This window comes from Danio rerio, chromosome 12 (assembly GCF_049306965.1).
Source record: "Danio rerio strain Tuebingen ecotype United States chromosome 12, GRCz12tu, whole genome shotgun sequence".
In the NCBI taxonomy this organism is placed as follows: Eukaryota; Metazoa; Chordata; class Actinopteri; order Cypriniformes; family Danionidae; genus Danio; species Danio rerio.
The window spans coordinates 30772211-30783846 of record NC_133187.1 but is presented as its reverse complement, the minus strand read 5'-3'; the positions used below and the strand labels follow the sequence as shown (position 1 = coordinate 30783846).

General features: G+C 37.4%; 1 protein-coding gene across 1 annotated transcript; it reads right to left on the bottom strand.

The window, feature by feature from the left end:
* Positions 1-71: 71 nt before the first annotated feature.
* On the bottom strand, positions 72-9799 carry si:rp71-1c10.7. The gene is made up of 4 exons (XM_021480355.3): positions 9622-9799; positions 3489-3593; positions 2321-2458; positions 72-2243 (listed from the first exon to the last, which is right to left on the bottom strand). The coding sequence occupies exons 1-4, from the start codon at positions 9704-9706 to the stop codon at positions 2203-2205; spliced, it is 369 nt and encodes a 122-aa protein (XP_021336030.1). The 5' UTR covers positions 9707-9799; the 3' UTR covers positions 72-2202.
* Between the last annotated feature and the right edge of the window lie 1837 nt (positions 9800-11636).

The following is an 11636-nucleotide window of genomic DNA, read 5'->3' as shown; positions in this document are numbered from 1 at the left end:
TGAAAGTGTGGCGACTGGAATGCGATACAGTTAAGTATGCATCCATTTGACAAAATACACACACACATATTGTATTAGTTGTCTTTATTGCATTAAAATACATAGTTTCCTCTGCAGTCTGTGGAGTAATTGTGAATGAGTAAAGGCACATATACACAAACAGCTTTACTCTAGACTGTGACAGCGCTAAACATGCTTCACAGGTTTATGTTCACCAAGATTCTGCCCTAGTTTCTTTGTTTCTGGATTTATAACAAACATGGCAGTGATTGCAATGAGGTACATTGAGTCTTCCTAGGGAAGTGGAGCGGAAAATACCCTTTTTAAAAAATTTTTAAGGACTTGTAATGCAAAGAAAACACTTTTTATATCTATGGCAGGGGTGTCCAAACTTGGTCCTGGAGAGTTTAGCTCCAACCCTAATCTAACACACCTAAAGCAGCTAATCAACCTCTTACTAGACATACTAGAAACTTCCTGGCAGGTGTGTTGAAGCAAGTTAATAATAATTCCTTACATTTATATTGCGCTTTTCTGGGCACTCAAAGCGCTTTACAAATAGGGGGAATCTCCTCATCCACCACCAGTGTGCAGCATCCACCTGGATGACGCAACGGCAGCCATTTTGTGCCAGACCACACACACCAGCTGATTGGTGGAAAGGAGACAGAGAGATGAAGCCAATTATGATATGGGGATGATTAGTAGGCAATGATGGACAGAGGCCAGTGGGCAGATTTGGCCAGGATGCCAGGGTTAAACCCCTACTCTCTTTCGAAGGACATCCTGGGATTTTTAATGACCACAGAGAGTCAGGACCTCGGTTTAACGTCTCATCCGAAAGACGGCGCTCACTGAGCAGTATAGCGTCCCCGTCACTATACTGGGGCATTAGGACCCACACAGACCACAGGTTGGGCGCCCCCTGCTGGCCTCACCAACACCACTTGCGGCAGCTTCCTAGCTTTCCCATGTGGTCTTCCATCCAGGTACTGACCAGGCACAGCCCTGCTTAGCTTTAGTGGGCAACCATGTGCGAGTTGCAGAGAGCTAGCTGCTAAACTCAGCAGGACACCGGCCCTCCGAGTTTGGACATCCCTGATCTAGGGTGAAATGAAACCCGACATGATCTTGGTAGGTTTTAGAGATTCACCTGTTCTTGTTTGATTTCATCCAAACATTTAATGTCTTATACGCTTTATAAAAATTACTCTTATCTCCTGTATAAAAATACATACATTTCCTAATGCCCACTGCTAGCTACACACCTGAAATGGATGACTCTATCCTTTTGTAACATTTTACTAAGACGATTAGACATGGGAGATTAAATGTAGATACAAGTATGTAAATATCACTATCTAATCTCGTATGTGCATAAAGGCAGGAAAATTAAGATTCTGACACCTGCGGCTATTTGTTTTTTGATAGAGAGAATCTGAATTGTCAGTTGTCGATTCTTCTGTTTCAGGTCATCGGCTGCTGTGTCTTTGCAGTGTCCCTCTGTCTCCAGAGTCTTCATCAATGCCATAGACGGGCTGCTGAGCCGGTCAGTGTCAGAACATCGTTGTACACAGGGCTACATCTACAGTGCGTAGTATTTCAACACTATAAAAATATATAACTAAACTGTACAAATGAAGTATACAAATACATTCAAATGGCTATGTGCCATGCTAAATCTGTTTAGGAGGCATATTGGTGTAAAAAAAAAAAAAAGGAAAATAGTACTATCTTAAACAAATTGGAGTTATTCAAGTGGAAATGCACTATAACTGCAATAGGAATGGCCTCAAACTAATTTCTGCAAAACACCCGTCGAAGCATCTTAAGTGTTCGAAAAAAAAAAAAAAAAGGAATGTAAAAAATGCTGTCGTGCTGTCAGTTGTGTCACTTAGCACCTAAGGTTTGCGAACTCATTCTGCACAGTGAATGACAAGGTCTCAGTGCAGCTTTTGTGCATAACTATTCGCTATGCATAACATGAAATAAATTAAACAATTTAGATGCTACTCATAGAATACTCTGTGGTTGAGGTACCAGCCAATGCTTCCCCGACTGGAGCATTAATTCACTGGAGTAACAGTCCATTTCCATATGCTGTCACCTTGAGGTCCATGAGCTGCAAACATTTAGGAGATCGCACATGAACCGAAGAAATCCCTTTCAAAGCATACAAAAACAAAAAAGTGTTTCAAGAACCTATACTGCATAAAGAGGTCCCGTTGTCTCTTCAATTGGATCTGTGGACAGAAAAAGTTGTGTTACTTCTCAGTCTTGTACTCATCGTTAAAAAGATTCTATAATGTTAACATCTCACCCCGTAAGGTCCTCCTGGACCTGCACTGATGTACTAAAACGCCTATGAGTAAGGCTCCAAAAACAATTACGGCTGCCAGGACAGATAAACTGGTAATTGCTGCCACCCTCCAGGAATCCGAAGGCTCTATGGGTGGGCCTTAAACACAGGACAATGTTACTGGAAGACGTCCAGCTATTCGGATCATACAGAAAGAATCTGACCACTCCTTCTGTGTACGTAAGCTCTGACCTATTGCAAAACCATCAGCTTACAGTGCATTCTCATGCTGTTCAAGCTCATGCTGTATAGTGATGGAAAGATTGGTTTGGGTCTTTGAATCTTTTCCAGCAAATCGTATTAATCTTTATTCAGATTAAAATATAGAATAAAACTTAATTGAATGAACACACATGAGGTTTTTATCCTACAATTTTATATCTTAATATAAACTTGATAATTTTACAGTTTAATAAACTAAGAATTGCTAGATATGAACAACAAGAAATTCACACTTGGGTCACTGTTGTTATTTTTAAATTCAGATTTTCTCAGAATTGTAAATGAAATTTCAGTATTTTCTTCCAAATTGTGGAGATGAAGCTTAAAGATAAAAGGCACAATTTGCCGTTGTCCTCACATTTTACCCTACCCATCAGATTATGCTACACTCTCGGAAATAAAGGTACAAGAGCTGTCACTGGAGTGGTACCTTTTTAAAAGGTACACATTTGTACTAAAGGGTCTATTGTTACCTCAAAAGCTTACTTGTACCTAAACATTTTAAGAAGTACACTTTTGTACTTTCTAGGTAATAATATGTACCTTTGAGGAATTAATAGGGACCCTTTAGGTACAAATGTTTAGCTTTTAAATAGGTACCACCGCAGTGATCGCTTTTGTACCTTTATTTCAGAGAGTGGTTTTGAGGTTGGGGTTAGGGATTAGATGGCTTAGAGTGATATTACAGCTTCATATCACACTACTCCACATTACAATTTACACGGGTAGCAAAATCTGAGAAGTAGCATATTATGTTTTTTAAAATGTGCTACCTACTTTTTGGACAAATCGACAGAACACCGGTCCTTTCTTATTTTTGAAATTGGCGTCTATACAACAGAGATCTTCTAGTCACGTGATGATGCAAAAACCGAATCATTCGTGAACTTTGATCAAAAATACTCACATGTGTCGCATGATGGAATTTTTGGGTACTGTTTGCACTCATAACAAGGCACACACACAGCTGCATCATTGTTCCAGAATTCAGATTTCGCACAGAGAGCTGAACCTGACAAAAAAGAGACAGAATTCACACTTGAAAAGGTGTCAGACAGAAGTAGCAGAAAACAACGACGCTGACAATAAAAACACGTTTCCTGATAACTTCGAATGGGTTTGGATTTTCGCATGTGGCTACGTTTGACGACTGAATAAGGGCTACATCCAAGAGCTTTCTTTGCTTCGCCTCTATTTCATATGAAATGAGCTGGGAAATTCCGTTGTAGTGATGTGGTGCTGCACTCGCGGGGAAACGGTATTACTCATGCTCTGCGTGCGTAAGCAAGTCTAAGCTGACGGCCAGACTATGATGTGGCCCTGGAGTGCATGCAAAGTGTCCCACGGCGAGAACTGAGGACATGGAAAAGTGACTTTAAGAGAACTAATGGCTTGTAAGAAAGCGTCATCTGTGAGAGCTGCGGGGCTGAAGTTTGTCTTGCGCACATGCTTGTAATCAGGGGAGATTCATAAAGGGAAAACGCGGTGAGGCAGGTACCACAGAAAGTCACAAAAGCTTACAGCTGCGGTCCGCTGACGATAAACATCTGCAAGCCAATATCACCTGCAGTCATACACATGACGAGCACCGGCTGATTCTGATGAAGACAGAGGAGGTGTCATGCTTTTGAAAATGCTTTGATTTACTGTGAAAATACATTGCTTACTCAACTGCTATCAGACGTCAGTTGTTGGCCAGTTCAACTCAATTTAAAGGTGTGAGAATGTTCGCTGCTGACTGATTTTAATATAGTAAACATGTATGGGGTTTGTTTGTTTCATTGTTTGATAGATTTTTTTTTTTTTTTTTACCACAAAGCCATTTAAAACCAGTTTTACTAAAGATACCATGGTTAAACTATGGTTATTTGACTACAATAACTATTTTTTTATTCATGTTGAATTCAACATTGGATCTAGTCTTCTGTTGCACAGGTATAGTTTTGGTTATACATTATATGAGCCCAAATTATCATCTTTTCTTTTATAGCAAAATCAAATCATGTTGCATGAATATATTTTTTAAATTTTGTGCTGAAAATATATAAAAACTTAATCCTTGTTTAGTAAAATGTATCGTTAAGTACTTCATATTAACAACTTTAAAAGTAATTTTCTCAGTATTTCAATATTTTTGAACCTCAGATTCTGGATTATCAAATAGTTCATTCATTGATTTTCCTTCGGCTTAGTCCCTTTATTGATCAGGGGTCGCCACAGCGGAATAAACCGCCAAACTTGTCCATCATATGTTTTACACAGCGGATGCTGTTCCAGCAGCAATCCAGTACTGGGAAACATCCATACACACATTCACTACAGCCAATTTAGTTTATTCAATTCACCTACATACAACATATCTTTTGACTGTGGGGGAAACCGGAGCACTCGGAGAAAACCCACACAAACACCGGGAGAACATGCAAACTCCACACAGAAATGCCAACTGACCCAGCCGGGGCTTGAACCAGCAAACTTCTTGCTGCGAGGCGTCAGTGCTAACCACGGAGCCATTGTGTCACCCTCAAATAGTTGCATCACAGCCAAATATTGTCTTATCCTAACAAAGCATACACTATTAAAATGCTTATTCATTCAGCTTTCAGGTAGTGCCTTTCAGATGATTGACACTTATAACTGGTTTTGGCATCCAGGGTCACATTTGTGCATTTAAATAATAGAAGACATCATTCTTAAAGCAATCCCATTGCAATAAATCTAAGAAAAGTAGGATCTAATGGATCTAAGACAGTAGGAGGCAATGTCACCTTGAGAAACATGACTAAGCACCTGAACACACACAGTCCTGTAGTCCACCGTTGACTTAGTATAAACAAAACCCTAAATGTAAAATGTGGTGCACTGCTCACACAGGTACATTTCAACTTAAAAAGTACATTTTTGGAAAAGCATTTTGCTAGTTCGTTTGCATGACCATGGCATCTTGAAAAAAAGGTCCATGTTTATATATTTTTGATGATGCTGTTGTCATCTCAAAAGTCTATTAGTGAAAAACACATGAGAGTATTTGACAATCAAAAAAACAATGGTGGACAAACAATTGTACATAGAAAACTGCGTATGAGGTCAGATGGCCTGGCATGCATTTTACATTGATTAATTATCATCGATCGATATGTCATCAATTATCATCAATTTGTAATTGTACCGAGCTTTAAGGCTGAATTATACTTCTGCGTCAAGCGCACACACGCATATGCTCTTTGCCGACCTTCGAGTGGTTGCATAGCCCTCGCCGTGGCTGACCAACCTAATGCGCACCACGCAAAAAAGTAATTACACATCGCAATGATGTGAAGCGCAAGCTCTGTGATTGGTAGTGGTGACGAGTGTGGGTGGTGCTGAGAGCAGTGAGCCCAATGAAGCGATTATTTACAAGTGTCGAGTCCTGTGAAGGAGCTCCAGATGGAACCTTTTGTTTTGTGTTTACCTTATGATTTAAGTTGTTGCTGGCTACCGCCTATGAATGTGTGAGTTTTAGCTACTTCCACATTAAGGTAACGTTCAGAAAAAACAAAACACCCGTGAGGAAACTTGACATAGAGGAACAAAAGCCTACTGCCAGCTAGTGCACGGTAGCGCACAAGGTAGGCGCCATGGGTCACGCCGAACACTCGATGCAGAAGTATAAATCAGCCTTTAATAGGCGACACTTTGGCTTAGTAGTTAGCACTGTTAGCCTGACAGCAAGTCTCGACTGGGTCAGTTGGCATTTCTGTGTGGAGTTTGCATGTTCTCCCCTTGTATGCGTGGGTTTCCTCTGGGTGCCAAAGACATGTGCCATAGGTGAATTGAATTAATAAATTTGGCCGTAGTGTATGTTTGTGAGTGAGTGTTTATGGGTGTTTGCCAGTACTGGGTTGCTGCCGGAAGGGCATCTGTTGTGTAAAACATGCTGGATAAGTTGGTGGTTCATTTCGCTGTGGCAACCCCAGATGATTAAAGGGACTAAGCCAAAGGAAAATGAATGAATAAGCCTAAGTGGATACTTTCAAGGGTGCATGGCACATTCAATTGTGTCTTCTGCATTTAAAGTAAAAAGATTAGCATGTTTTCATGTCATATACGTTAAAGCGTTTATTTGCATAGTAAAACCTGATGTACGTGTACAGGATATAAAGAATTACACTTTAGCACTCTTATCTGATGGCTGTGGTTGAGAATGTGGGTCGCTCCAATAAAGACAGACAAACTGTTCTATCACCACTGCGCCCTTGAGCAATAGACAGAAATATGTTCAAAGCCTTGTGTGTTTTATCATGCACACCCAAGCAAGCTTAATGATCAGTAAACATCAGCTTGAATTTCAACCCAATGTCTGTGCTTCGCAACCTTTGTAATCCAAGGACCCCCATTGTCAAAGTTAATATTTGAAGGCCCCCCTACATGGGTTCCTCATATTGTCCTTCAGCCAAAAGGACTAGGCGTTTCTTTAAAAACCTCATGATTAATGATAATGCAGGATATCAGTACATCTGAATAATAAATTCTGATGACTGTTTTACACTTAACACTTTCTGGGTTTTCAAACTTCAGATGATGTAATTTAAGTAAGCATAGTGATTACTTATAACTACGTTTTTAACGTGATTTACAGAAGACACCCACTAAAATATCATTCGGTGTAACCAGGGTTGGTGCACAAATACATTGAAATGTATTTTAAATACTAAATACTTTAATTTTAAGTGGATCAAAATAAACTACTAAATACGGCAGCCACAACGTGTATAAAAATATAATACAGTATTTGTATTTTAAAATTACTACAAAATACTTTTACAATGGAGCATGACATTTCTTAGCCAATCTTCCATCAATTAAACCTATTTGATCAATGCCTTCCCCGTTAAACTGACATAGTGAAGTAAACAATGTTTTATAGCAAATGTTACCCAATAAAATTGCCATCATCTCTGTACATTGATTATTCAACCTCTTAATATTTTAATATTAAGATAATAATATTTTAAATAAAGTTCATTTAAATTTCACAGAAACTTTCAAAAATCTAATTGTTGTTGTTTTTTTTCTGTCATCGAACTCTTCAATACTTAATGTAACGAGTTGTATTAGGAGTTTTTGATTATTAAATATTTGTATTTCATATGTCTTGACATGTTAAGGCGTATATCTTTTCTCTTCATTAACTATAAAGTGGACCTACTGATCAACTACTGGCATTTGAAATAGCCAATGACGTATTGTAAGAATCGCAAGGACTTATTTTTATGTTGTTTGTTTTAACGACAAACAATTCTTCTTTAAATGAAAAAGTAAATAACATCCAAAGCACCAATCAGAGGGTGCATTTACAGTTAAAATCAGAATTACTAGCACCCATTTTTTTCTTAAATATTTCCCAAATGATGTTTAACAGAGCAAGGAAACTTTCACAGTATGTCTGATAATATTTTTTTTCTTCTGGATAAAGTCTTATTTGTTTTATTTCGGCTGGAATAAAGCAGTTTTTTCTTTTTTTTTAAAAACCATTTTACGGTCAAAATTATTAGCCCCTTTAAGCTATACTTTTTTTCAGATTGTCTACAGAACAAACCATCGTTAACTTGCCTAATTACCCTAACCTGCCTAGTTAACCTAATTAACCTAGTTAAGCCTTTAAATGTCACTTTAAGCTGTATAGAAGTGTCTTGAAAAATATCTAGTCAAATATTATTTACTGTCATCATGACAAAGATAAAATAAATTAGTTATTAGAAATGAGTTATTAAAACTATTATGCTTAAAAATGTTGTGAAAAAAAATCACTCTGTTAAACAGATATTAGGGAAAGAATAAACGGGGGCTAATAATTCAGGTGGGCTAATAATTCTGACTTTAACTGTATATGATGTCTTAATGTAGACCTCTTACAAAGTATTATTAAAAATTCATAAATACAAGACACTAAAGTATTTTAATACAAAATATTAAGCCATTTTCATCAGCCCTATCGAATACAAATGACAAAATACTGTTTTGTACTTAAAATGCGTATTTGAAATGCATGTATCATGCATACTGCCCGTCTCTGAATGTAGCAATAATTTATATTCAAAATTGAATGACATATTAAAAGTTGGCGGTTCAGTCCGCTGTGGTGATCCCTGATGAATAAAGAGAATAAGCAAATGAAAAATGAATGAATGAATGAATGAATTTAATAACATATTAAAAGCCTTTATTTAAATGTCTCTTCTGTGACCCACATGCAAGTTATTCATACACCAAAAGCATTTTTACGCAAATCAAAATAATATAATATGAAGCACTTGTCAGCAATAAATACTGAGGTAATATTCACCAGAAGAACTCGGCTGGATGTAAAACTGTTCATATTTTATTTATTACATTTTTTCATGTTGTTTTATGAAAATTTCCTGAGGCCACCTTGGCAGCTTTTGAGGCCCCAGTGGGTCTCGGCCCCTCTGTTAGAGAACTGTGATGATCTAAGCATGTTTTGAAGTGCACAGTTACATCTATAAGACTATGAATAATATTGTCTTGCTGTAATGTAACACCTCTTAACCTTACACATCTTAAATAAAGGCATTAACTACAACAAGGACATTAATGTGGGCACCTTAACCCAAGACAATGCCTAATGCCTTTTCCACACCAGACTTCTTTTTGTGTTTTTACATTTAAACCCGTTCCAGGAGTAACATGCACATTCCAGAGTAACAAAGGCAGTGCAAGCCTCATGTTCCTGCTGGAAAGCTGAAGCTTCTTGTGTTGCACTGATCTCAGCTGGGCACAATACGACCCATGGAGCGGGCGGGAGTGAAATAAGAGCATTGGAATGCGGAACCGGTGGGAACTGTAACTAGTAAAGGAAGCTATTACGAATGAGGCAGTTCATCGTCATTAACTCCACTGACTTCAAGTCCATGTTCTTAGCAAGAGGACAAATGACACACAGAGGTTGGAGCTTTCACGTATCAACGGAAAAACAAACCTCACACGTATGTTAAGTTATACAATAAAGATATTAAGCAAGTAAATGTGAATATCCTTACTTTTATCTGCGTTTATTCCATTTATAAGCGTGGCGAACACTAGTGAAATCCAGTAGAGACACCGCAACGTAGCACTGGAATCCATTGAGTTTTCTATAGACTGAAATCCCCGCAGCGATTTCAAGAGATTAAAATCCACAACTGGGTTTCTAGCATAGCAAAAGCAGCGCGTGTGAATGACCCACCCCAAACTTTCAGTCTTGTTTTAATAGCGCCCACACCCACGCGTTGGGTTCAACTCCTCTATGAGTCATTTCCTATGTACTGTACTGAGATTCTGTGTGTGGCTGTGTCTCAAAAGCTTGTGGGCTGTCTTTGTAGACAGCGTTTAACGTGACTTAAAATTAAAGTAGAAAGCCGACTACTTTCAAAACAGAGAACTTAAGTTGTTTGTTTTGATGGCGTTGAGTTTGGCTTGTTTGTGTTCTATCTTTTTGTGGACATGTTGAAGAAACAGCTCCCCATTTGTTTTGTTTGTGTTTGTAAGTTTCTATGTTTTTAAGTTTACAAATTTGTCACACTTTTGTCCTCACAAATGTTATTGTTTTATTATGAAAATCCTAATTTGTTGTTGTCTCTTGAATGCATTCTTAACTTTTTGTACTGAATGCAAAATGTTTTATTTATAATCAGAAATCTCCTTTGTTTTTTTCATATTTTTCTTGCTGAATTTGACTCGTTACCTCTCTTAAACTTACTTAAAATGAGAAAAGTGCCGTTTTATTTATACATTGACAACCTTTTCAAGGACACACAAACCCTTGTCAAATAGATTTTTCTCTATTGTGTAATAGCTATAATTCATGTAAACCCATTCATGCAAACCCACATTTTTGGTTGATTTTCCTGTTATTATTATTATTTTTCCTCTGTATCTGACATTTACAATTAAGAGACGTGTAATTTTTCCGTTAATGTACAAGTTTGACAACAAAAAGATAAAGTGCTATACATTAATGTGGCTGAAAATAAAACACTATGAAAAGCAAAAAATAAATAAATACTACTGTACATTCCACAAAGCGACTGACTTTGAGTCACTTTTTGGTAGGTTGTTTTCTAGTTTGTCAGTGATGTTTTCTTTTACGTAAAGAATGTTCTCTCTAGGAGTGCATTAATCTGTCTGTTTTATGTTCTATATAAGTTGGTACAAAAAATCTCTCCAGCAACGTGATTAAATAAATAATACAAAAACATACCCACGTATGTTCTTCTGAGAACATCACCAGAATTTCTAGATTGGTTCCCAAAAAAAAAAAAAATGGGAACCACATGTAGACGTTCTGTTTGCTCGGTAGCTTTCAGAAGGAATGAGAATAAGCATGGTTCTTGTGTTGTATCAAAAGCATTTAGCCCTCAATTTTTTGGCTTATAGGCCTACTCTTTGATTCCACATTCATGAGACAATTTTGCCAAGTCTTGACTTCCCAGAACACTTGTAGCTCATCCAGAAAAAAAAAATTCAAAAGGTTCTTCAGCTTAGGACATTAAAACAATGTTCTGTAAAAAGAATTCACACTGCATTGCATGATAGAATGGTCTATGGAAGCCCGTTCCACCACTGACTGACAAAAAAAAAAAAAAATACTAAAAAAAGGTCCGAATTTTGAGTTATAGTTAGAAAAATGAGGTACGAAGTTAGAATTCCGAGTTATAAAGTCGCAGTTTTGAGCAAATTCAGAATAACAAGGGATAAAGTCAGAATTCTGAATTTAAGTCGCAATTCCGAGTTATAAAGTCAGAATAAGTTATAGTCACAATTCCGAGTTGGCTATAAAGTCGGAATTCGAGGTTATAAAGTCATAATTCTGAGTTTTAGTTGCAATTCGCAGTTATGAAGTCAGAATTCCAAGTTAGCTATAATGTTAGAATTCTGAGTAATAAAGTCGTAATTTTGAGCTAGTTATAAACTCAAAATTCCAAGCTATAAAGGCAAAATTGCAAGTTATAAAGTCGCAGTTCCGAGTTAGCTATAAAGTCGCACTTCCAAGTTACCTAGTCAGAATTCCAGCTTA

What these genes read in the sequence shown, in the direction of transcription:
- si:rp71-1c10.7 (XM_021480355.3), bottom strand. Translation starts at nt 9,706, where the DNA reads ATGGATTCCAGTGCTACGTTGCGGTGTCTCTACTGGATTTCACTAGTG. An exon ending in TGGAATAAACGCAGATAAAA is followed by an intron (nt 3,594 to 9,621) that starts GTAAGGATATTC and finishes CTTTTTTGTCAG; the next exon opens with GTTCAGCTCTCTGTGCGAAA. An exon ending in AATTCCATCATGCGACACAT is followed by an intron (nt 2,459 to 3,488) that starts GTGAGTATTTTT and finishes CCTGTGTTTAAG; the next exon opens with GCCCACCCATAGAGCCTTCG.